Genomic DNA, 25,816 nt, shown 5'->3' with positions numbered 1-25,816 from the left:
TGCGTCTTCATTTTGCTGCGGTTGCGGCACATTCTTCACTTACTAGTATTATTTTTCTGAAAGTATGGTGAGCAGAAGTCCTCTTTTCCTGGACATGTCCTCTCTTTTGATACTTATATAATAAAATAACATTGAACATAGATGAAATGTAATTATATTTGCTTCATGTATGCAGCTCTGAACACCAATTACTCTCGATGAAATATCTCACAAACTCACTTCACTCCTCTTTTTTACAAACTCAAATCTGGTCACCCTACTGACAGTTATAGTTTCATGTCATTCTGAACATTGATGTAGCAACATAAGTATGTCCTAATTTTAACCTATATAATTTATTGTGTCTAGATATCACTGGATGCAGAAAGTGCCAACCTGAAAGCTTTCTTCTGCAGTTGTGTGGCTGGTAAAGGATTTTGCAATCACATAGTTGCCATCCTGTTCCAGACCGCACATTATTCATAGCTGGGTCTGCAGGCTGCTCCACCCCCCTGGCCTGCACGAGTGGCTTGCAAAGATGGCACAGGTGGGTTTGTGATCATATTGTCATTATTTTTTAAGAACGTATGTGTATCCATAACAACTCTAAATTATTATAAAAACACCCCAAGTAGTTACTACAGACTTTAATTGCTTTCTGCCTTTTACTTATAAGGGAATCCATCCTGAACCGGTTAGTGAGCTGGTGGTGCAAAAACCCAAAACAGTTGGCAGGGACGGTCAGAGGTCCACACTGTACAAGGCATACAGGTGATTAACTTTTTGTTGCTTTGTGAGCAAGTTAAGTTTGTTTTTTTTTAATCTTATGACTAACCAAATTATGGTTACAGCAGATATAATGAATTAAATTGAAATGTAGTTATGCACTTATGTCTAACTTTTGTGTGTTGTGTTTCTCTTGTGTAGGACCACAGCCAGATCCATATGATGGCATCTGGAAGCAGATTATGCCAGGTGCAGCCCCAACCTCTCATGGTTGTGTTGGATGGGTTTCTGAGATGGAATGAAAGAGAACTTGGATATATATTGTGGCAAATGCATGAATGCATACCTTAAATTACACTTATCTTGTCTTTAACAATCAGTTCAGCCTTCTGTCTTACTGTTGATCTGTAATGTTATTTTTTATTGTAAATGTTTGATGTTATTTGCATACCAAAAAATTAAACGAGGCACAATTTTGACCAAAATTGTTTTATTTGTTCATCTAATTTTTTTGTGTAGTCAGTCACATTTCAACAGAAAAACATTACGAATATAACAATTATATTTAATTAGATTTTAAGAATATGTGGAAACACTAGATTTTTCCATACTATTTGCACATTATACATTATTTACATACCAAACATTAATTCACTCTTCAAAACAAAAAAGTCCATGATAATTTGCCAAAACACGGCGGTTAAGCCAGATCTGATTCACACTGCCCATCAGTGTGAGCGGCACAGAGAGTTCCTGATGTGAAAGGACTTTATCCTACTGATCACTCTTTCCACCATAATTCTGAGGCGGGTGATGGCTGCGGTTTGTTCTGTTTCCTCCTTGCTGAATTGAGTTGAAAGCTTAAAAGGTGGAATGATGATCTTAGATCCAATGTCAGTTAGGAGGTCTTGAACGAGGAACTTTTGTCCGCCATGACATCGTCTCCTGGCTCCAGCAAAGGAACTTGGCTTCTAAGTCATGGATGTAATCCAAAGCCTCATCCAGAGCACCTGTGAAGATAAAGAAATTAAAAATCAGTCTTAATATATTAATGCTACCTTTCAACACAACACAGTAATCATGTTTTGAAAAGTATGTTAAGTATTTAATTACAAATACATTTCATTTATTTTTGTTAAGGAAATTACAAAATGACAAAATGCTCAAAAGTGATTAAATACATGTAATTAAAATAGGTGAGAGCATGAACATCTTTTATTATAAATATTAATTTGTTCAGGTAGAAATGCATGTATCCAATAACGGTACACATAGTTGACTAACGTTAACCAAACACATTATGAACAACCTTACCTGCAGGTGGGTGTGTCACGTAGTCGTGATCCATCTTTACTGTCTTAGCTTAGCCACCATGTCGCTAGTATCTTCACAGCTTAGCTGCATAGCCTGACGTTTGAGGTTCTGTCATATTCTGACTCCCTTCTCAAAGGATCAGTAAAGTTGTTCCAAGGGAAAATACTCGGGGCAACACCACTCTTCAGGCGACGAACGACGCAGCCGCACCACAATCCCGGAGCGAAGTTAGTAAGTGCCGGCAGCAGAGGGTGCTACCTGTGTTTACATTAAAACTATGCCCTTCATCTCTTCGGATCGCCTATATCCATTTGGGTTTCAGGTTTGGATCCACAGGAAAATAATGAAATGAAAGGTAAGGCTGTTTTTGGTTGGAAGACGAACAGCCTGGAACGCAACAGAGACTGCAACTCTTCGACTCTGCCATTCTTCATATCTGCTGCTACGCTAACAGGAAGTTGTTTTACACGTCATTGACGTATTTCCGGTCGAAAAATGCGGAAGTGTGAAAAAGGTCTATTGCTTCAGTGTGTTTGAGAATGCGTTTCCGTTTTATCCGCTCTCCAGTTTCCACACCCTCTGAATGTTGTAGTCTCATCGCTTTGCTGCATAATTGCCCACAATACAATGCATCAAAACTGACCTGCTATTGCTGGGAGTGAAGCTCAAGACTTTTTTTTTAGTTGAGATAAACAATTTCAATCCTCATTCATTTGATGTTTTTTTTTAAACAGTAATTTGGATCAAAACTCAATGCTTGTTAGACGACTGGACTATTTCTTCATTTTCCCAACTGCAATGGTAACAGAAATCCTAAAGCCAAAAATAAACTATACAGTAAACCCTTGTTTTTCGCGGGGGTTACGTTCCAAAAAGAACCCTTGATTGCCAAAATCCGTGAAGTAGAAACCTTTTTTTTCTTCTTACAATTAATATACAATTAAATAGTCTATTATACATTGAAAAGAAAGAACAAACCATTTTACAGGCTCGAGCATTTGTTTCACAAATAAAAGTACTTTAAAAACAACTTCTGTACTGTATTGTCAAATAATAATTTTAATCATCAATGTGAACAGAAGGCTTCAAATTGTGGAGATTAGCCCCACCCACCGCGACCCGAGTAATTGGATTAAACGGGAGAAAATTTAAAATGATTATGAAAAAAATACAAAGTACAGCCGGACAAATAGTGAGTCAGGTGTATTTCACTGCTCTTCAGACTGAGCCGCTGCATCCTGACTCCGCTCTGCAGTGTTTTCTTCTGTTGAAGCCCGCGGTGCAGGTGTGTTTGTTCGGGGGAAGAACATAGTGATAGGCAGTTGTTGTTGCTCTTTTTTCTATGGGTTTTAGAGAAACTCGAAATTGCAAGAGAATTTGCACGTACATAATGTAAATTTGGCAATCTGATTTACGTACGTGTACATATTAAACTGCAACGTTATTGACGCACAGGTAGAGAAGAAGCGGAGTGACTTTTTAGCCAATCAGAATGCAGAACACAATGCACGATGCAAATCCGTGAAGTAGCGAAACCGTGAAAAGAAACCGCGTTATAGCAAGGGGGTTACTGTATTGTAAATAAAAATAAACATCAATATATAGTTTGAAATAGAGTAAAACTTTTTTAATCCTAACCCTAACAATGTACCTTAAATGTATACAGAATAATCTACATCAGCGCTGGCATTACAAGCCTTTCATTGTTATCAACATCTACCCACATCACCATGCACGCACACAGATCTACAAAAAAGACTTGCTTTACCATTCGTATCCGTTCCCTGTCCATAATTCTTTCCACTGGAACCTCAACACCCAACCGCTGTCATCCTGACCAATAATACACAACAACACAGTAACTCCACCTGTCAGGTTGGGGGTGCTGTGGTAGCGTGAAGGACCCAGAATGCAGAGACGGGAGCACACGGTTCCAGGACAAAGGGTTTAATGACTAACAAAAAGCACTGCAGAGCAGGAAACCAAAACTACAACTAAACTTACTGTGGCATAGCATGAAAAAGGCAGAAGGGAGTCAGGGACAAAGAGTCATTAATGACATTAATGGACCAGCACAAAAGGAAGGCAGAGACAAGACTTATATACAGACAGGGCAGACAAGACACAGGTGAACATGATCAGGACAGATTGGGACAAAGGAAGTAAAACTCAAACATGACAAGACAGGAAATCTTTCAAAATAAAACAGGAAACAGAACTCAAACATGACAGACCAAAACGGAAAGCAAAAAACAATACAAAAGAAACTCCAACCATGACAGTACCCCCCCCCCCTCAAGGAACCGCACAGAGGTTCCAGAAGTCAACCAAGGAGGAGGGGGCCCGTGAGACGAACTTAGATAGGCCACAAAGTACAGGGAGGCCGGGCTTGGCACTCCAGCGAGGCCGAGAAGAGTCCGGAGGTCGGCCGGGAGGCCAAGCTGTCTGGCAAGGCAGGTCAGGAGGACGGCCGGGAGGCCGCGCTGTCCGGCGAGGCAGGTTCGGAGGACGGCCGGGAGGCCGCGCCGTCCGGCTAGGCAGGTCCAGAGGACGGCCGGGAGCCCGCGCTGTCCGGCTAGGCAGGTCCGGAGGACGGCCGGGAGCCCGCGCTGTCCGGCTAGGCAGGTCCGGAGGACGGCCGGGAGCCCGCGCAGTCCTGCATGGCAGACGAGGCGGGTCTGGCATATAGTCTGGGGCGAGTATGGCTAAGACTGGGTTCTGCCAGCAGTCGGCCGGTGGGTCAGTCAAGTTGCCCACCAAGAGGGCAAGCATGGAGTCAGGGTCATGCATAGAGTCAGGGTCAGGCATGGAGTCAGGGTCAGGCATGGAGTCAGGGTCAGGCATGGAGTCAGGGTCAGGCATGGAGTCAGGGTCAGGCATGGAGTCAGGGTCAGGCATGGAGTCAGGGTCAGGCATGGAGTCAGGGTCAGGCATGGAGTCAGGGTCAGGCATGGAGTCAGCCGGGGGGTCAGGCATGGAGTCAGCGGGGGGGTCAGGCATGGAGTCAGCCGGGGGGTCAGGCATGGAGTCAGCCGGGGGGTCAGGCATGGAGTCAGCCGGGGGGTCAGGCATGGAGTCAGCCGGGGGGTCAGGCATGGAGTCAGCCGGGGGGGTCAGGCATGGAGTCAGCCGGGGGGTCAGGCATGGAGTCAGCCGGGGGGTCAGGCATGGAGTCAGCCGGGGGGTCAGGCATGGAGTCAGCCGGGGGGGTCAGGCATGGAGTCAGCCGGGGGGGTCAGGCATGGAGTCAGCCGGGGGGGGTCAGGCATGGAGTCAGGGAACAGCGTGGCAAAGTCAGTGTTGGGCCAATCGTCGAGCTCCGGCGGGTCGGGCCAGTGTGTTTCAGGCACCACCATGGAAGCGGGGACAGGTCGGGGTGCAGCCGGCACCCCCCTGGGAGCAGGGATGGGTCGGTGTGTTTCAGGCACCACCATGGAAGCGGGGACAGGTCGGGGTGCAGCCGGCACCCCCCTGGGAGCAGGGACGGGTCGGGGTGCAGCCGGCACCCCCCTGGGAGCAGAGACGGGTCGGGGTGCATCCAGGACCACCACCGGTACAGGCTGTGGTGCATCCGGGACCACCACCGAACAGGAAGGGACTGGGGTGCATCCGGGGCCACCTCTGGAACGGGTTGTGGTGCGTGCAGGACCACCTCCGGAACAGGAATGGGATGTTGAAGGGGACGGTGGCGGCGGCGACGACCCCCCCCTCATGGCATGGGGGGCAAAAGTGGAGAACTGGGCCTGGTCAAAATCCCAGTAAGACCTTGTCCTCGGTGCTTCCAGGCAGTAGGCCTCCAGTAACCGCATGTCTCGCTCTGCTGGGTCCAGGAAAAAATATGGCTGGTCCATTCTGTCAGGTTGGGGGGGGCTGTGGTAGCGTGAAGGACCCAGAATGCAGAGACGGGAGCACACGGTTCCAGGACAAAGGGTTTAATGACTAACAAAAAGCACTGCAGAGCAGGAAACCAAAACTACAACTAAACTTACTGTGGCATAGCATGAAAAAGGCAGAAGGGAGTCAGGGACAAAGAGTCATTAATGACATTAATGGACCAGCACAAAAGGAAGGCAGAGACAAGACTTATATACAGACAGGGCAGACAAGACACAGGTGAACATGATCAGGACAGATTGGGACAAAGGAAGTAAAACTCAAACATGACAAGACAGGAAACCTTTCAAAATAAAACAGGAAACAGAACTCAATCATGACAGACCAAAACGGAAAGCAAAAAACAATACAAAAGAAACTCCAACCATGACACCACCCTTCCATTGACGTGTTCTCCCTACCATGACAAAGGTGGATAAAGGTGGAAAGATTTCATGTAATCCATGGACACCAGTGAAGATCACAAATCATTGAAGAAAAAAGGTTCAGAGCACTGTCTAGTGGGTCTAGATGACCCAACTCCCAATGTTAAAGTGCCTAGGATAGCACAAGGGATAAACTAGCACCTACACAAATAACAACCTGTGTAACTCAGTTACATTTATCATTCTTCTTCGTGACTATATTTACTGAAATCTTTTATGTTTTTGCTTAAATTGTTTATACTGTTGCTCAACCGGAGCGTATAATTCAGACTGTTCCATAACTTAACTCCATATATTATTATACAATAGCCCTTTTTAGCTGTGCGTGACTTCAGCACTCTAAATTTATTTTCTTTCCTCAAACTATAACCTCCCAATCCGTCAGAAAACATTAATTGTAAATGTACTGGTAGTAAATTCCGTCCTGCTTTGTAAATCATTTGTAGTATTCTGTGTTCTATTAGATCCAAAAGCTTTAGAATCTCTGATTTTAGACATAACTTATAGTGTGATGTCGATAACTTGCATTATGAATAATTCTTACTGCACCTTGGTTTAGAATGCGTTTCTCTTTGGCCATGTACAGTGCTGAGGTGCTGTTTCAAGGAAAACTTGTCATCTAAAGTCACCCCCAGGAGTTTGAAATGATTCACTAGCAGCGTTTACATGGGCAAAAGTAATCGGAAAGAACGCCTGATCGGAAAGAAAATGCGTCATGTAAACGCGCCGTTCGGAATACTCTGCCCCGATCAGACTCTTTTGGATCAGAATTTCTTTCCGATCGAGATAGGTGGGTTATACCGATCATTTATCCGATCGTGGAGTATGTAAACGGTCATTCCGATTGTGTGTCACTACTGCTCTGGTTTACGTCATGGATAGACGGTGTTTCGCTGAGAGAAAGCTTTGGAGCTCATACGGGGCATACCAGCTGCTCTGCGGACGCCCCGTGTAAAGCGCCGCTCCGCTCTCACCCCGCTGGCTCTCCCCTCGCTTACACCCCTCACGAGGGAGATGCGGGGCAGGAGCGCTTCGTGCCCCCCGACGCTCACTCGGTCCACTGGCACCCGAGTGAGCAGAGGAGCTGGATAAATAATTTTGTGTCTGATGGGAGGAGGATGCTTGTTAAGTGTGCGTTTTGTTGTTTTGTTATGTGTGGGAGAATTCATACTGCGATCCGTCCCGCCGCTCTGGGTTAGCGGCTGCAGGACTCAGCAGGAACCGTGTTCGAACAGAGCTCGGGCTGCTAGCTCACAGAGTGGCTTTGGAGCAGTGTGTGAACTTTTCAGAGCAGAAATAAATGTTGCCCAGTCCTTAGAAACGGTTCAAACAATCACGTGGATTTGTGTTTCCAGTTGTGTCCCGACAAAATAAAGGCTGATGTTATTCCCAGACATTTACGCGCAGCCAAGACGCAGATTGCTGCGTTTCTCGCATGGTCCTGGATTTTGTGTCCATCAGGCTAATCATGTTGTTAGCCCGTGTTAGCCTGCCCTAAGCCTTCTTCCATCTTAATTCTTCCACAAAACAGCACTGACCACATGGATTAAATATAACGATGAGCGAACAGGCACTTCATAATATTCATAACATTATTAAAAGCACGTTTGGAAGATCGTCTCGAATTTGGGAACTGCTGCACATGCTGCCTGTTTGTGGCAGCGGTTTGTTTACAACGGGACCTATTTCCTCATCCGGGTGATTTTACACTACTGCGCATGCCCAAATCATTGTGTGAGCCATGGGAACGTTTGTTCTAATCGGAAAAAAGTTTTCTGTGCCCATGTGCACGGGTGAATTTTAACCCGACCATTGATCCGATCAAGATATTCTGCCCATGTAACCGCGGCTACTGTTGCCAATGTCACTCCTGCTAGTTCTATCTTAATTTGCTCTTTTATATTATTGTTGCCAGAAAAAACGATTTTTGTCCTATCCAGATTCAGTAATAAATTATTTCTCTCAAAACAATCCTTAATCCTTGAGGGACACCACAAACAATATCTACAACTGTTGAGCTATGGTCTCCCATTTTCACAAATTGCTGCCTGTCTCTCAAATAGCTTTTCACCCAGTCTAAAGCTGGTCCAAGTCAATCAGTTTTATCAATTAGAAGATCATGATTTATTGTACTGAATGCTTTTTTTTTTCAAATCTATGCAAACTCCAACTGCATTTTTATTCTCTCCTATGACATTAGTTATTTGCTCCAGTTAGCTCCATTGGAGCCAATGATGCTCACTCTAAAATCGTGCTGGCTGTCTGCAAGTCAATTATATTTATTACTGAATTTGCAAAGTCTAATTTTAAAAAGGTTTTTCCAGGAGAAAGTTGAGGGAGACAGGCCTGTCATTTGTGAAGTGAGCTTTAGCTGCTTTGACAGTTGGTCTTTCTTCCTATTTCTTCACACCTTGTGGTCACAAAACCAACTCCACAAAGAGCGGTTTCTTCATCATTAAGTTACATAAAGAGGCAAATCTTCTGTGATCAGGGTTAGGTAAGATGAAAATAAGGTCTCAGAGAATGCAAACAAATAAACAAGCCGTCGCTGTCAGAGGCTCTATTCCTGGACAGGATTTGAATCTCTAATCAAATTTTTTAGCTAATAAGCAACAGAGAGAACAGATGCATGGTCTGCAGAATCAAATGGTTTGTTGTTGGAACAGGTTTTTATGAAGACCTGCTCCTGCTGTGTGACATAATGAAGCTGAACATCTGATCCACATAACGCACTGGTCCTTTCAGAAAGGCCCGTTTTTGCTTGTTTCCATGTTTCCACTGCCCTCTGATGCAAATGCATCATCTGTTATACAAGTGAGGAATGAAAGAAGCTCTTTTCTATCAGAAAACAGCTTCACTTATGGAAAAACAGCAGCGTTACGGTCAAAGGGAAAAAGTGTTTTTCAATTAAAAGAAGATTTCACTACAGTGCAGCAAAAAGACGGATGTCTTCATTGTTTTTATTTGCTTCTTTGTTAATTCTTCATGATAAACTAATTACAATAATCAAAAGACACCCAGAATTAAAAGAAACCCTGTCTGCTCAGCATGAAAAACACATTTAAGCTCATGATAAATTTGGGAGAACCTCATTTTTGTCATTCAGAGGTGAACTTACTGAAGTGTTTGGATCATTGTCCACCCAGTTCTATTGAGTTTAAGGTTACGAACAGCTAATAGGCAAAAATTATGAAAGTCCTGAAGCTGGAGTCCAACCCCACACCATCACACTTCTGCCACAGTTTGCCTGTCGCTCTGATGCCAATCAGGAGTAAGCTTGTTCAAAGTCCACAGTCCTTCAACTGAAAGCGGCTCAGGAGAATCTGTCCATCAAACGTTGGAGGTGGGGGCCAGCGGGGGCCAAGTGCTTTTACTGAGGCATCTGACAGTTGATGACTTGAAAAAGATGTGATAAAGTAAAAAATATCACGAAAAAAATATATAGGATTAGCAAGAACATGTTAAGAAAAAGGTATCAGAAGAAGAATGGTTCGTCTGACTAATAGAACGACTGAGTAACAGCTGTTTATTTCTCAATAGAAGTCTATGGGATTTTGGCTTCTTGGAACCAGTAAGTACTTCCTGTTTGGATTGCCTGGGGGGAGGAGTCACACTGGTCATTAATAAATGGACATTATCAGCAACAATAATCAGGCTAACTGTGGCGTTGTAGCGATGCTCAGTTGGTTCAGTTTTTGCATAATGTACGTGTCAATTTCCCCACACAGTTTTTCTTCTGTCACCTTCTTAGCTGCATCTGTGTAAAAAAACGGAGTTTTGTCCTCAAGAAGCAAACCAAAACATGTTATGCTCTGTAATAATCCCACAGCCTGCAACTGAACTGAACTGGAGTCAGATTTGTCGTTTGAGCAGTAGGCACAACCACCACACAAAAGAAAACACACAAGTGATGAGAAAGACCCACAACCGTGTTGAAAACATCAACATCTGTGATCAGAACCAGCAGAACGGCCTCCTGATCCGCCACAGAACTCCAAAGCAAATCAATCTTTCATGTTAAGAACATGAATATTAAAGTCGCCTTTGACCAAAATGTGCGATAAGTCTGTGGCAGAGGGGATAGGCCCCAGCAACCCTCAAGTAGGTTTGGAAAATGCGTGGAACTTTTGAGGTGTTATTTTGACTCCAACATTGGTGCTGAAAGAATCAAAAACTCCCACAAAGCAGCTGGAATGAGTCTATGAGCCCTATACCCCCCATCCCCCACACACACACCTCGTCTGTAAGCTCAACATTATTTTAAAAGTTAAAGTTTGGAGGAGCAGATCTAAAGGCTGCTGTAGTTTAACCATGGTTCATAAAAAAAAAGCATGAACTTCATGTTATTAGCAACTTGATCAATAATTAAAGTGAGTTAATGCAAAGTGAAGGGACATTTCCCCAGTCCAAGTTGGCAGGAGTCATGAACCAACAGCTGTTTGTCTCAGACTAGTCTTGTAAAATTCTCTGGATAAGCATTATTCACTTGGTTGTTATAAGAGAGGTAGAAGACAGTTTTATCTCTTCTGTGTCCTAGTTTCTGAAAAAAACATGACAAGACTGAGAAATGAGCGCGTTTGTTTGGATGAACAGAACGCCACCATTTTTCTGAGTGAGTGAGTGGGTGAAGATGCTGAACGTCTCTCTGAGTTTAGAGTTTCAGCTGGACTGAAAACCAACTTTGGAGGTTGTCAGCTGTGTTTCCATCACACATATGTGCAAAACCTTATTGAAACTCTAGAAATGTCAAAAGAATACAATTTCCCAATGACACTGTTTCTATCAAATCATAATAAAGCGAATAAACACAAACCAACTCATGCGATAAGTCATTCAAAAGCATTGTGATGGAGGTGAACAATACTTTGATTGACAGCAGATACAGTCAAATTTCTGCCACGGCACTGGTGCTCATCATCATCTATCAAAGGAGACGTCAGCGTCTTCTTCAGGTCATGGAGCGGCCAGCTCCTTACATGTGGGAGGGGCTACGGATGAAGCCATATTGGTAAATGGTGGTCGGTGATATTACAGAGGAGCAACAATTCCACATGACACGCTCTGATGAGCTGTGATGCTGTGAGACCTCTGGTGGCGCCCGCTGTGCAGCGCCCAAGACCGCCAGATCCTACTAAGAAGCGCATCGCCATCTGGTTGTTGGTCACATGACTCATTTAATACAAGAAAAGTACTTCCATTGCTATTGAAGGAATTTATATTTTTGGTCATTTCATTAGGGTTGTCAGTCTTAATTTTTATTACATTGAATATTAGTCATGTGCTGAGGTGTGTGCTTTAACATCCTTTGAACTTTGAAGAAGCTTCCTTAAGTTGCATATGTGAGAAGGTTTTGACTTCAGCTCCACGCTCATCCCCGTCAGGGGAAAGAAAGGGATTCTTTGATCTTCTAAGGCCATTTGGTTGTAGGTCTGACATGGGCCATAAATTAATCCCATTAATCTCTGGGACTGATTGTAGCTATGGGAACCACTTCAGGCGTCCGTTCATGTGTGGAGAACAAAGCTCTGGGATCGACTTCCTGCGGTGACAGTTCCTGCCACCTGTGGTGGACCCATGGGGATTCCGTACCGTGTCCACCTGTGAGGTTGCCCCCAGAGACCAGATGCTGTGATTTCAAGTATGGACTAAAGGAAGTAGGCGGGCTCCTCTGTCAGCCAATCTCGAGCGGCCAGAGGTGGAGATACAGCCGCCATCTTGCTTCCGTGGGAGTAGATTCTGACCACATGTTTAAAAGTCTGCACTCAAGGAAGTTTCTTTGTCTCCAGACAAGCTGCATGTGATTCGGATTGTATTCTCTGGCGTATTGCAGGCCTTGATTTTGGACACCCAGACCGATCTGTTTTATTTTGCTTAGAGCTCTTTGTTAGGGACAATAAAACCTCTTAATTTTATTCCGTTCGCATTTTCTGGTCATTCTCCCGACTTAAGAAATAGGATTGAAGAAATCTCAAAGCGACTGATGTCTGTATTATTTTTTTTTTGAAGAGCTGAGCCTTGCATCATTGTGTGGTTGTGTGTGCAATAATTTCGTAATGATTATATTTCAATAGAATATGCAAATCCATTCATTCAATCATTCATTCATTCATTCATTCATTCATTTTCCAATCCAGTGGGTTTCAAACTGTGGGGCGCGCCTCCCTTGGGGGGCGCAGAGACAATATGGTAATTAAAGTCCAATGTTTTTGTTTTGTTTTTTTTTCTTTTTTGGGGGGGGGCTGTACGGTGGTGCAGTGGTTAGCGCTCTTACCTCACGGCCCCTGGTTCAAGTCCTGGCTGGGGACCTTTTAGTGTTGAGTTGCATGTCCTCCCCGTGCATGCGTGGGCTTCTCTGGGGACTTCGGCTTCCTCCCACCATCCAAAAATGTGCTTCATAGGTTCATTGGTCACCATAGGTGTGAATGTGAGTGTGCATGATCAACTGTGACCTGTCCAGGGGGTCCCCTGCTTTCGCCCATGAGTGGCTGGGATATGCTCCGGCAGCCCCGTGTCCCCGAAAGGGATAAAACGGGATAGAAGATAAATGTTTTGGCATATTTTGTCAGTTTTCCACTGCGTGTGTGTGTGTGTGTGGGGGGGGGGGGGGGGGGGGGCAGGGTAAATTTTTCCTCCTTAAAAGAGGGGAACAAGAAAATAAGTTTGAGAACCACTGTTCTAATTTGTTTGTGCCCTTACGGGGTCAGGGGGCTGCCAGAGCCTATCCCGGGACGTGTCGTGTTTCAGGTCCCCTAGCCGGGACTTGAATCAGGGGCCTTCTTGTTGTGAGGCAAGAGCGCTGACCACTGTGCAGTTTGTGCAATTTCATAGTCAATGGAAACGCAGCTAGTGGAGTGAGGGGCGGTTGAAGTTGAGGAAAATTGTGCCTGCAGATCCTCCAGGTGTGTCCGCTGAGCTGTCAACATCCTGGGTTCGTCGTCTTCTCTTCTCATAGGCAGAAGATGGGAAACACATCAGTGTTCGGAGAGTAAAAACATCTTTGGAACATCAGTTAAGATAGGATTTTAGATTTGTGTTGCCGTTTTGATGTTATTTCGCCAGAGTAGATTTGTGGCGAGCTCGCAGATTTGTGGTGGGACTGCATCATTTGTGTATTTTGGTCCGTATTTTGGTGCGTGTCCTCACGGTGGTAGCTGGGCAGTGTGGTGACATTCACATAGAGTCCATTTTCTTCCAATTGTATCTCTGGGTGAAGAATTTCTGATTCCGGTTTTGTGCTGTTTTGCAGACGTTCAATCAAACTTTGTTTATAACAAACGACTCTCAGTGGTTGAGGCGCTGGTGTGTCGCAGTCAGGATGTTCTGTTAAAGGTTGGGACACAGTGAAGGTTTCTTCACCTTTTCCTCTGTTCACTCGGATGTGCTGGTGTTTCAGCTCTGAAAACTCTTTCCTCTGACTCCTCACGCGTCGGGACAAGAGCAGGTTTTTCTCTCAACAGTTTTCTACTTAATGTAAGTGGTACCATGTTAAATAATTGTTTTACAAAAGATTGGGATGCTCATTAAAACACTAGATAATAAGGATGGAACTTATCCAGTTAACATTCTGCTGCTTAACAACCTAAAGAGATGCCTCTTTTTTTTTACATTCAAAAGTTTTAACCTCAAGTTTAGCACTTAAATTATTACTTGAGTTCATTTTTGAGGATAAGACTATTTTTGCATCAAATCTTTTACCTTCTGAGACCCTGTGTCCACATATGGAGACTTTACGTTTTTGAAGATTTAAAAAAAATTCCAAACCAAAGTTTGGATCTCAGGAAGTTTAAATATCCGTTATCTTTAAAAAAATGTGTCAGAACCAAAAAAAAAATTGTACCTCAGTTGAAGTCTTTTTTCCTGAAGACCTGTGGCTGTTATCTCCTCTGGAAGCTGTTCTCTCCTCTGGAAGCTTTTCTCTCCTTTGAAAGCTGTTACTCCTCTGGAAGCTTTTCTCTCCTTTGAAAGCTGTTACTCCTCTGGAAGCTGCCTGTTCTTCTGGACCTCTGCTCACATTTGTGGGCTTTTCAGTGTAACATTCATTCATGCAAAGCTTTCCTCTGCGTCAGGAATCAGCTGTGTTCAGGTTAGAGGAAGTGTTTCCAACACGCCCACCTTCTAACTTTCACACAGCAAAGTCCTGTCAATAGACTCTTTGTCAATCTCTCCCTGGAATGCAAACACTGCTGGCTGAGGGGAAAATATCAGCTGAAATCACCATAAATGCAGGTTAACAATTTCATCCTGATGATATCTTTGAACAAAGACACACCTGACTAAAGTTCAGAGCATCTCCAACATGAAAAACTTTGTGGGGCTATATAGACACAGAATCTGTGAGCTTTAGCTGCTCAGGGTTCTCTTCTCCTGGTCTCCTCTTTATTAAAGGCCATAGGCTGTAAAATAATGGACCAATTGAGGTGTGACGTCACAATGCATTACCTCCGGCTCTCGCGAAACAAAGCAGAATCCCTCACCGTGGCTTCCTGATACGGGCGCCGCCATGTTGAAACCAGTCGACAGTGATTGGTCCGAGTTGCTCCGAGTCATCGTGTCTATGGCAGTGGCGACAAATGTTGTCCTAGTGATACGATGTGCCTCTCTACCAGGTGCTCTCAGGTAAGAATTTTTAACAAAAATCATGTTTGAGTGTTGTTTTGGTGTTTTTAACAGGTTCTTGTAGCATTTCTCCGATGATGGAGGACATATATAAAGAAAATGAGGATGAAAAGTGTATTTCTGAGTGTTTCTTTATTTAAATTGTATGATGCCAGAACATTCTCATCATTCACAAATGCACACAGTCTGTCACAACTGTAATTTCATGCAAACGTGCAATATAAATTTGGAATTGCACACCCTGTGTTTCACAAACACACACTACATGTTTTGCACATGCACAATAAGTGTTTCTCACAAATATGCACGCTGTGTTTCACAAAAACACAATGTTTCATAAATGCACAATAAATGTTTCACAAACATACTTTTCAGGTACACTTATAATATGAAGTCTTAGATCATGCAAATTGCAGAATGTGCATTTACAAAACCCTCTATTGTGAATCTCCCCACATTTGTGAGAGAAATCCCTGCAGTGAATTTTGAGGCTTTCCTGAGCAGCAGGTCATGTAATGTCATCAGTGAGTAATGAATCTGTCAATCAAACTCATTAGCAAAGTGGGCGTGTTCGCTTTCAGCCAATCGAATGGTCAATCGAATAGAAGTGTAGAGAAAGTTTAAGGGGCCATTCGATTGGCTGAAAGCAAACACGCCTGCTTTGCTGATGAGTTTGAGTGACAGATATCACAAGTGTACCAAAAAATGTATCTATTGTGCATTTCTAAAACATTTATTGCGAATTTCTGAGACATTTCTTTTGTTTTTGTAAAACAGTGTGCACATTTGTGAAAAACACTAATTGTGCATTCGTAAAACATTTAGTGTGCATGTGTGTAACACAACGCGTGTGTTTGTAAAACACAGGGTATGAATGTGTGTAACACAACGTGTGCATTCCAAATTTATATTGCACGTTTGCATAAAATTACAGTTGTGAATTGGAGTGTGTGTATTTGTGACACAGACTGTGTGCATTTCTGAATTATGAGACTGTTCTGGCCTCATAAAATTGTTGTGAATTTGAAGCAGACAAAAAAATTCCCTCTGGAAAAAAGCTGTGATAGAAGTTTCTACGGCAAGCCATAAGCTCCCTGGTCTGCTTCATTCCGATGCATCCACTACCAGACAAAAACATCCACGGACGTCTTTGTTTTCCTCCTCTGATCTGGAATCTGGATTAAAACTATACGGCTGGATAGCTCCAATATTGCTCACCATTTTTGCACTGGTAAAGTAAGGATGGAGGCACGAGGAGCTGTAAGCTAGCAGGAGGCTGAGCAAACAGAATATTTATTTAACTGGTTGTGTGGTGGTGTGTTGTTTCTGCTCTTAGAAGTTGTGTTAACGTTTCTCAACAGAGAAGGCAGCTGCCTGAGGCCTCAAAATGAACTGAGCCTGAATCAGATTTAAGAAACTATCAACGATGAGGTCTTAAGTCTTGTCTTTTTAACTCTGGCTAAAACAAACGAGTCAGAGTGGTTAGTAAGAAAATAAACTGATATAAAAGGGCAGTGAAGCTCAGAAAAGGAAGAGTTAAAAATATCAGGAAAGTTCTTATCTGTGCTGGAAATGCTAATTCGAATTGAATTATGCGACAGTGTTCGCAGGGTGCATGTGAAAATAAAAATGCAATCCCCTCTTTGCATTTTCATTTTATTTATGACACAGAATAAACGTTTTTTAAGTAGAAATGAAAAAGCATTTTGAAGTATTGATTTTTCAGTTTAATTTTGAGTCATTTGATGCAGTTACATTTTGAAAATGAAGAAGCATTTCTGTTAATCCATTGTAATTGTCAAATTAGATACTTCTAAATGAATTTTGCTACACATTACCGGAGAACTTTTTGAAAATGAAATGTCAAATATCATTTTAATTAAGTGACCGAATAAGCAGTGTTGAAGAAGAGAATGAAAAAGCATTTTGGTGGATTACTTTTTCATTTTAATTTTGAGTCAGAAAATGCAGCTTCATTTTGAAAATGAAGCTGCATTTCTGGTTTTGACTTTTATTTTTAATCATGCTACAGAATCGCTTCCATATGCAGATGACACTGTGGTTAGTTAAGCTCTGAGCATTGGAGTGTGTCCTGTTCAGATATCTCTGTTTGGAGTTCTGATGGAGTCGAGTCGAGCTGATGGGGACCGCTGTTAGCTCAGGTATCGCCTGGAAAGTCTACCTTAAAGCAAATGTTAATGTACTACAGTTATACTTGGTTTACAGTGATCCCTCGCTATAACGCGGTTTACTTTTCACGGTTTCGCTACTTCACGGATTTACATCGTACATTGTGTTCTGCATTCTGATTGGCTAAAAAGTCACTCCGCTTCTTCTCTACCTGTGCGTCAATAACGATGCAGTTTAATATGTACACGTACGTAAATCAGATTGCCAAATTTACATTACGTACGTGCAAATTCTCTTGCAATTTCGAGTTTCTCTAAAACCCATAGAAAAAAGAGCAACAACAACTGCCTATCACTATGTTCTTCCCCCGAACAAACACACCTGCACCGCGGGCTTCAGAAGAAGAAAAGCTGCAGAGCGGAGTCAGGATGCAGCGGCTCAGTCTGATGAGCAGTGAAATACACCTGACTCACTATTTGTCCGACTCTACTTTGTATTTTTTTCATGATCATTGTAAATGGTGGACTTTAAACGGTGGGCGGGGCTAATCTCCGCAATTTGAAGCCTTCTGTTCACATTGATGATTCAAATTATTATTTGACAGTACAGTACAGAAGTTATTTGTTGAAAAAACGTTTCTACAGTACTTTTATTTGTGAAACAAATGCTTGAGCCTGTAAAATGTTTTGTTTTTCATGGATTTTGCCTATCACAGGTTCTTTTTGGAACGTAACCCCAGCGAAAGACAAGGGTTTACTGTATAAGTGAGGCAGTATAGTTGAAGTTTACTATCATAGATAGTATTTTATTTTTTCAATTTAGCCTGAAGAAGTACTCAGTTGGTAATACTTCCAATAATATACATACATGATCTGTGGTATACTTGCTATACCTATATTCAAGTGTATTTAATAAGACAAACTTCAGGCAATCAATATTTATTGTAAAAAAAAAAGCTTTATCCAGACACTCAGATATGCACCTATAATGACAAATGTAGATTATTTATTTAATAAGGGTTATTATGGTCTGTCCTGTGTTTATGTGGTGGGGAAATGTATTTCTTCTTTATTTCATTCAGTGTGGTACATAAAGGTTTAGGGATGTTACCAAACCCGAACAATAATTCGGATTAATCCGTCACACGGAACGCAAACAGTTTATCTGCTGTAAATGTTTCAAAGTTTAATAAAGTTGGAAAGAAAAAAAACACGGACGCAGTCGCTACTGATGACGAAAAAAGCATGCGACGGTTTAGCTAGCCACAGCTAGCCTCGTTAGCAGAGGAGTGCAGATTAAAAACTGGATTAAACACGCCGCTGGCTCGCGGGTAATCTGCACGTGGCTGCTGTTGGTGTCGGTTCGCAGGCCCGGATGACTGTAGGGGACGGAGCTGATGCGCGTTAGTCGCTTCGGTGGGCTCCTCGTGTTTGGCTAACATGATGGAGGGCGACTTTTCCCCACACCGTCTGACAGAACCGATGCAGTCCGGCTCTGCGGTTCCGGACGGGCTGTGCTGGGTGTCGGTTCTGTCCTGTCTGCTGCTCGCCTGCTCGTATGTTGGCAGCCTGTACGTGTGGAAGAGCGACCTGCCCAGGTGAGTTCGGCAGAACCCTCTGAGTCTGATGCCGGTGAGCGTCATATATTCCAAATGGCGTCCAGTTCTGTTTGGATCAGCGGGTTCGGTGTTGTTCTGGGAATCTGAACAGCTGTTCTCAGGTCAACACCGGAACCGCTGCATCAACGGTCGGACCTCTGGAGGGGTCAGAGAGGGGACCCATTGCCTGAGATGGTCACTAGAGGGCGCTCGACTTTACTTTCTGGCTTTTGTTGATTAGAAATAAAATATTTAGAAATTATTTAGAACCACTTAAGGTTCTGCTCATATTTAGAACCACTTAAGGTTCTGCTCATAACCATGTGACAAATTACTAATCAATTCCTACTGCGCTGCAGAAATGACGTCCTAGAAAACATTGATTTTACATTTCTGAGACATTTAAAGTGAAAATCAAACCTTTGTTTTATTTATTTTTCTTCATTTGACTTTCAAAGATATTCAAGAAGTGAATTTCCAGTGGGCTGGGTGGAGTGAATGTCATGTCTCCCATTTGCCACACTGAGCATGTGCGGTGACGGCTGCTGCTGCCCCTCTCAGTCATGGTCATGTGTTCACAGGGATCATCCCACCGTGATAAAGCGGCGTTTCACCAGTGTCCTGGTCGTGTCCGGTCTGTCGCCGCTCTTCGTTTGGGCGTGGCGAGAACTCACAGCGGTCAGGGTGAGTTTTCCAGAGCACAGTGACGGCCACATCCGGGTCTTTATCAAACAGATGTTAGGATCATACTCAGAATATGGGATTGTTGTTGCTCTGGTACTGCAGTCATCCTCTCCTTTGTCAGTCCCAAAGCGTGGGGTGAAATCTTCTAAATCCCTGCAAAAGAGACTGCAGGAACAGAGTTTAGAAGTTGTTCTGATCATAACGGTTATGCATTTACTCTCAGTTGGAGACGAATAAACAGAGTCCAGCTTTTGATGGCAAGCCAAAAGAGTCAAAAACACAAAGCACTACGACACTTCGAATGGCTTTTTAGAAAAGTGAATTCTGCTTAAAATGCCGTTCCTCACCAGCTTGCAATGGCGTAACAAATGCTTATTATTATCATCTAGAATGGCCTAAAGTCAGTGTTTTATTCCAAAACTGTTATATTCTACTTGTCTACATGCTAAGCAGTTCAACGGTGTAGTTAGAGGTTCGACATTATTTCTACTTTTAATTAAATTCTTTCCTTTTGTACCCGTTTCGAGTTCTTTGCTTTCTTTTGTTTTATTTTCTCATTAAACCATTTTTTTTGTGTGGGCTGCATGGTGGTGCAGTGGTTAGCCCTCTTGCCTCACAGCAAGAAGGCCCCCAGTTCAAGTCCCGGCTGGGGGACCTGACCAGAACATGGGGGACCTCTCTGTGTGGAGTGCATGTTCTCCCCGTGCATGCGTGGGTTCTCTCCGGGGTCTCCGGCTTCCTCCCACCGTCCAAAAACATGCTTCATAGGTCAGTTGGCAATTCTAAATTGCCCCTAGGTGTGATTTTGATTGTGACCCTGCGACAGACTGGCGAACTGTCCAGGGTGTCCCCTTCCCTATTGCCCACAAGTGTCTGGGATAGGCTCCAGCAGCCCGTGACCCCGAAAGGGAACAAACGGATTAGAAGATGAATGAATGAATGAAACCTTTTTACTGTCGGTATTGCGGTCTATAATGACTAAAGCGTCCAAGCTCCCTCATCATGTCACAGCACCATTGAACCAGATGCTGGTTATGACAGATGCTAAACGTTTGCTCCAAACAAAAAACGCCTTTTAAGTTATCAAACTCTTTTTGATAAACCACTATAACAGCATTAAAAGAAGCTGCAGCTTTTACTGATGGAAATAAATGCTGTTTAGGACGACATCTTACTGGAATACCCTTCATATTTAATAAGTGTGTATTTTTTTTTTTTGTGTGTGTGTGCTTTTTGGTCCTTCTGGGGCGCCATCATTTCTTTCCAACTTGCTCTGCAAACACAGGGGCAGGATTTAACATGGGAGGGGGCAGTCCTGATCCAGGACAAAACCCGGATGACAGAATCATTTTACTATGACGATCATTTTTCTTGCATCACCTCAAATTCACATCATTCTAGCAAAAGGTAATTTTTGTCCAAATGATGAAGAGCAAAAAAGTAATAAGCTGTTTGAAAAATCTATGAGCCGCATGAACAAAAAGGTTAAAAACGGAGCTTACCTTTGTGTTTTTCTCTGTGGAGCGTTAAAAGGTAGCAAAAGTCATGAGACAAATGTAATTAGAATCTGCTACATGTTGAAAAATGTATGAAAAATGTTGAAAAAAAATAATCTCGTTTAAATAATAATAAAAAATAATCGTAAAAATGTGCAGAAAAATTACTTTTAGGAGTAAAAATGTACTAAAGACAATGCAATAAACTGGTGTGGGTTCCTTCTTGGATTTATTGCGTGTTGTGTGTTGTATTTATTGTGTGTTTTCCATGTGGCTGTCAGACCAGCGCCTCGCTGTTGGCTCTCATGGGGATCCGGCTTGAAGGCATCGTCCCTGCCATTGTTTTTCCTTTGCTGCTGACTATGGTATGAAAACTCAACTCTGATCACTGTCTGTGTACTTGATGCCTCTGGAATGCTGGGAAAAAAAACTCAAAACCTCTAATATCCTTGGTTTGGTATATGTTCTAGAAGGTTATAGAACGTTTTGGATTCTAAACATCAAAAACTTTTTGTGGTAAATTCAGTTTTTCCTTTCAAATTGTTCTTCATGAAGCAGCAACAAAAATTCAACTCCCTCCTCTGTCGATAAAAAATGGTCATTTCAGGGTCTGGGCTATTGGCTGAGACCTTCAGCTGTGCTGCCAATCAAAACTGGATCCAGACCAGGTTCTGGTTGTATGTTGTAGGTCCTCTTTCTGGGCCCCCTCATGCAGCTGGCCATTGACTGTCCCTGGACCTTCACAGATGGGGTCAAAGTGGCCCTTGGTGAGTTTCTCCCTCCATCCGTGGATCTGGGGTTTCTCCGAGTGTCGCCCTTCTTCAGATCCCCGCTGTCCCTGCAGATCCCTGCTTCTGGTCTCTGTGCGTCAGCGACATGCGCTGGCTGAGGAACCAGGTGGTGGCGCCGCTGACGGAGGAGCTGGTGTTCCGGGCCTGCATGCTGCCCATGCTGGTGCCCTGTGCTGGGCCGGCCACCGCCATCTTCACCTGCCCGCTGTTCTTCGGAGTGGGTGAGTTGGGGCTTTGGCGGTCTGGGTTGGTGCTGGTGAATCGGTGAGGATTTCTGAGTCTGAGCGCTCTTCCAGCTCACTTCCACCACGTGATCGAGCTGCTGCGGTTCAGGCAGGGCACGCTGGCGGGGATCTTCCTCTCTGCAGGTGAGAGAACCATTTCTATTTGAATGCACTGTTGTTTTTGAAAATCCCTCTGCGATCATCTGTTTTCACAGCGTCTTTTTAATTGTGATGAAGCCATTTTCAGCCAAAATGAACAGAAAAAACAACCTGTGTCCCTTTCTAGAACATAGTGTCTGAGTTGTGGGTTACAAATTCCTTAACCCTGATCAGATCAGTGGCCTTGTGGTAGAGTGTCCACCCTGTGACTGAAAGGTCGTGAGTTAAAATCCAGGCCGAGTCATACCAAACCACCAAGAGGTTTCTGAGCGCGGCTGTGTCTGCAGCTCACCGCCCCCCCAGGGGATGGGTCCAATGCAGAGAACAAATCTCACACACTTAGGTGTGTGATAGATAATGGGACTTTAACTCAGTCCTGTAACCCTTGTGCTATCCTAGGCACTTTAACATTGGGAGTTGGGTCATCTAGACCCACTAGACAGTGCTCTGAACAATTTTTCTTCAATGATTTGTGATCTTCACTGGTGTCCATGGATTACATGAAATCTTTCCACCTTTATCCACCTTTGTCATGGTAAGGAGAACACGTCACTGTGAGGTTGGGGTCACAGAATAGCACAAGGGCTAAACACAAATGCACATGTACAACCAGCAAACAAAGCTGTTTCTTTGTTGTTGTTGGTGCGCCTCGCCGTCCTGTCTGAGGCTAAAATCGGCGCCGTCTTCTCTCTGTTCTCCTGCAGCGTTCCAGTTCTCCTACACGGCGGTGTTTGGAGCGTACACGGCTTTCATCTTTCTCAGGACAGGTCAGCAGGTTCCATTCCCGTTTATGTATTTAGCCCTGTCAAAGAATTGACAGAAAACTCACATTACTTGCAATATCATTTTCTTTACAGCCTTTGAAGAAATCAAATAACATAAAATTGCAATAACATTTTGTTAATGAGAGATAGACAGCATTGATTATGATATGTTGGGTGAGTTCTCACAATGTCAGATTCTGATGCAATAATATTGACTTGAGGGTTCAGGAAAAAAAAAACACACTATTTACCCACTATCCTAAATTTGATCCACACATTTGTACCATACTTGAATTGAATTATAAAGAATTATTTATCGACAGATTTAGCATTCCTTCAAAAAATAAATAGTAATAGATGAGATATTCTCATCATGACCCTTGTGCCGTCTTGTGGGGTCCAGATTTTCGCCTACCTATGTAGACTAGGGTTAACTCTTATTTAAATTATGCGGGTGCAGTAAAATGGTAATTATGTTTTTGTTGTTTTTCTATTTATTCATTTATTGCAAGTTATATCATCATCGTAATGTTGATCACTAATATCCCATATCGCGAGTTTTCTCATATCCTGTAACCTTGCGCACTGTCATGTGGGGTCCAAGACATGTTACCGTTGGGAGAGGGGTCACCTGGACCCCGCAAGATGGCACAAGGGTTTCATGGAAGCAGCCATTTTGAAATGAGCAGGAAAAACCCCTCTACTGCCCCTAGTGGAATGATGATGAACTGCAGGGCAGAAAACGTGGACCAAGTTCTTAACAACGGGTTTTAATGAAAGTTTGGATCATGCTGATGAGACAGAGGTTTCTAAAATACTCATATTCTAAACGAAATGAATGGTTAGATAGGGTTCATGGCATCTGAGCTCCATTTTTTTCTAATGTTCTGGCAAGATTTGCCAGAACATTAGAAGTTTAACATTTGGGATGATGACCAAATGTTAAATCCGACACACCACTTTGTAGCAAATCCTCAAAATCTGCTCCTTCTTCAGATTCAGTTCATCAGTGTTGAAATTACACTTTGTCTACACTCCCAAATAAAGACAAATGTCCAGAACCAGAGGTTCTGATTCTGTGTCTGTATTACAGGTCATTTGATGGGTCCGGTTCTCTGTCACTCCTTCTGTAACTACATGGGTTTTCCCGCCGTCAGCACGGCTCTGGAGCACCCCCAGCGCCTCACGATTCTCTGCTCCTACCTGCTGGGTGTCCTCCTCTTCCTCTTCTTCCTCTTTCCTTTCACGGACCCCTCCTTCTACGGGTTCCCCACCCCGGTCTGCACCCTCGCCCCCTCCGCCAGCTCCCTCTGCTTCTCCTGATCCCGGCCCCACGCCGCCGCTGCCGTCACGCCGCTGAAGAAGAGCCGTTCTCCTGAATCGCTGCAGGTGAAGGTCGATGAAGAACGTGAAGCGTTTCATCGCATCCGACGGCTCATTTGACAAATGTTAGGAAATCCTGTCACTGGGAGCCAATCCGGCACCAAAGAGCCCTTCTGTGTCTCGCTGACCCCCCGATAAGTGATGCTGGTCCAGTTGATGAGGCGGAGAGGTTCCCCTCATGCTGACATAGCTCCACCATCAAGGACGAGGTACCAGTGCCATTGATGGTGACCGTCTCTTTCCACTTTGTCCCTTTACTCTGGTTAGTGGTTATGGAAGGTCTAGTTTTTTAGTTCTGCTGGTCGTTTTTCATGATTCCTGATAAAAAGATGTGAAACTTTTCTACAAAATAATCTTTGAGCTCCACTCAAACAGGCGACCAACAATCGAGAGAAAGAAAACAAACACTGTTGTCACTCGGTTCTGATTCATCAGATAAAAAAAAGCAGTAAAGCTGGTCCATGAGTTAACAATCCAAATCTATAAAACAGAGAATTAGAATTAGTGGTTGGGAAACAAATTGTTGCCCAATACAAAGGCATCCTTTCATTTTCATGGCGTCATTTCACATCAAAGATGATCAAAAGTTCAAGGCGCTTTCACCCTCAGGTAGTTTGGTAGATTTGGTTCGTCTCAGCGGATTTCCAAGTCCACTTCAACTCTTTCATTTGGTTTGCTTTTCTCATTAAGGAGGTCTGACACCTGCTTGTTTGGGATGCTTTTATCTGAAATGAATTCTGACCAGAAAGGTAAAAAAAAAGAAAAATTCAGCCAATTCTTCAACTTTTGGTATGGATAAACCCTTTTAACATCGTCCCACCACTTTACCTACAGATTTCTATTTGCTTTTGGCCATGCGTCTTTGCATTTGTGACATAACTACTGATTTTTATTTTTTATTTTTTTGCAACCCGCAGCTTAGTTGTTTTTCCCTGAGAAAAAATGTGTGTCCCTTCACACCACGTATGAGTGGCAGCTCTTAAACTTCCCTCATGAAACTGCTTTAGAACCAAAAGTGGAACATGTCGGCGTGCAGCCACTACACAGAACCAGTGGAACCTGTTTGTTACAAAATCCAGCCTGTTCCCATTTATTTCAATGTAAAGGGGCCAACATGCTTATACTTTGGTTCAAACCTGTTTACCTTCTGCAGGTACATTGAAGTGTTGGGAACATCGTACTGCTGTGAATATACACACACAGATGTGTGTGTATATATGACCAAGATTAAAACCAGTCATGTACATCTCATTGACAGTTGACCATCCAGTCGTTGGCTCTAACGTAACCTCAATGTCCCAACAAATATATTCTACAAACTTGAGTGTTGGTTTTGCGAAAGGAGGGGTTTTAATGACATCATATCCTGTTATTACGGCAAAACAACCTCTGAGCTGAAAACAGGCCCCAAATGACCCCCATACAAACCAACGGGTCACATGACCACAGGGGTCATCTGTTTTCTTTGATATACACAGTTTAGATGAGTTTTCAAACCTGCCAAATGGAAAAAAGTGGCAAACTGGTGTGACCCAAACAGGACAGCGTGAACGCGCCCTTAAGTTTGATAGAGGTTTTAAAATAAAGTAGTCATGGTGTTGGTCTCAGAAGTATCATTGCAAAGCTTTTATTAA

The 25,816-nt window shown here is 43.4% G+C and overlaps 2 protein-coding genes across 2 annotated transcripts in view; one reads left to right on the top strand and one right to left on the bottom strand.

Annotated features, from left to right (window-relative positions):
* Positions 1 to 14,959, bottom strand: part of LOC101174953 (arachidonate 5-lipoxygenase) — a 36,191-nt gene extending 21,232 nt beyond the window's left edge. Inside the window, exon 1 of the mRNA XM_004080002.4 lies at positions 14,176 to 14,959. Within this exon, the coding sequence (XP_004080050.2) occupies positions 14,176 to 14,382 (207 nt within the window). The 5' untranslated portion in view covers positions 14,383 to 14,959. The remainder of the gene's footprint in view (positions 1 to 14,175) is intronic.
* A 3,066-nt stretch (positions 14,960 to 18,025) lies between these two features.
* Positions 18,026 to 25,816, top strand: part of rce1 (Ras converting CAAX endopeptidase 1) — a 9,453-nt gene continuing 1,662 nt past the window's right edge. Inside the window, exons 1-8 of the mRNA XM_004080001.4 lie at positions 18,026 to 18,681; positions 19,263 to 19,365; positions 21,143 to 21,226; positions 21,550 to 21,628; positions 21,706 to 21,873; positions 21,949 to 22,020; positions 22,740 to 22,802; positions 23,893 to 25,816. The exon at positions 23,893 to 25,816 is cut by the window's right edge and continues 1,662 nt beyond it. Coding sequence (XP_004080049.1) covers positions 18,524 to 18,681; positions 19,263 to 19,365; positions 21,143 to 21,226; positions 21,550 to 21,628; positions 21,706 to 21,873; positions 21,949 to 22,020; positions 22,740 to 22,802; positions 23,893 to 24,122 — 957 coding nt within the window. The 5' untranslated portion in view covers positions 18,026 to 18,523 and the 3' untranslated portion in view covers positions 24,123 to 25,816. The remainder of the gene's footprint in view (positions 18,682 to 19,262; positions 19,366 to 21,142; positions 21,227 to 21,549; positions 21,629 to 21,705; positions 21,874 to 21,948; positions 22,021 to 22,739; positions 22,803 to 23,892) is intronic.

The sequence above is a fragment of the Oryzias latipes genome, chromosome 18 (assembly GCF_002234675.1).
Source record: "Oryzias latipes chromosome 18, ASM223467v1".
NCBI lineage: Eukaryota > Metazoa > Chordata > Actinopteri > Beloniformes > Adrianichthyidae > Oryzias > Oryzias latipes.
This window is presented reverse-complemented; position numbering and strand designations above follow the sequence as displayed.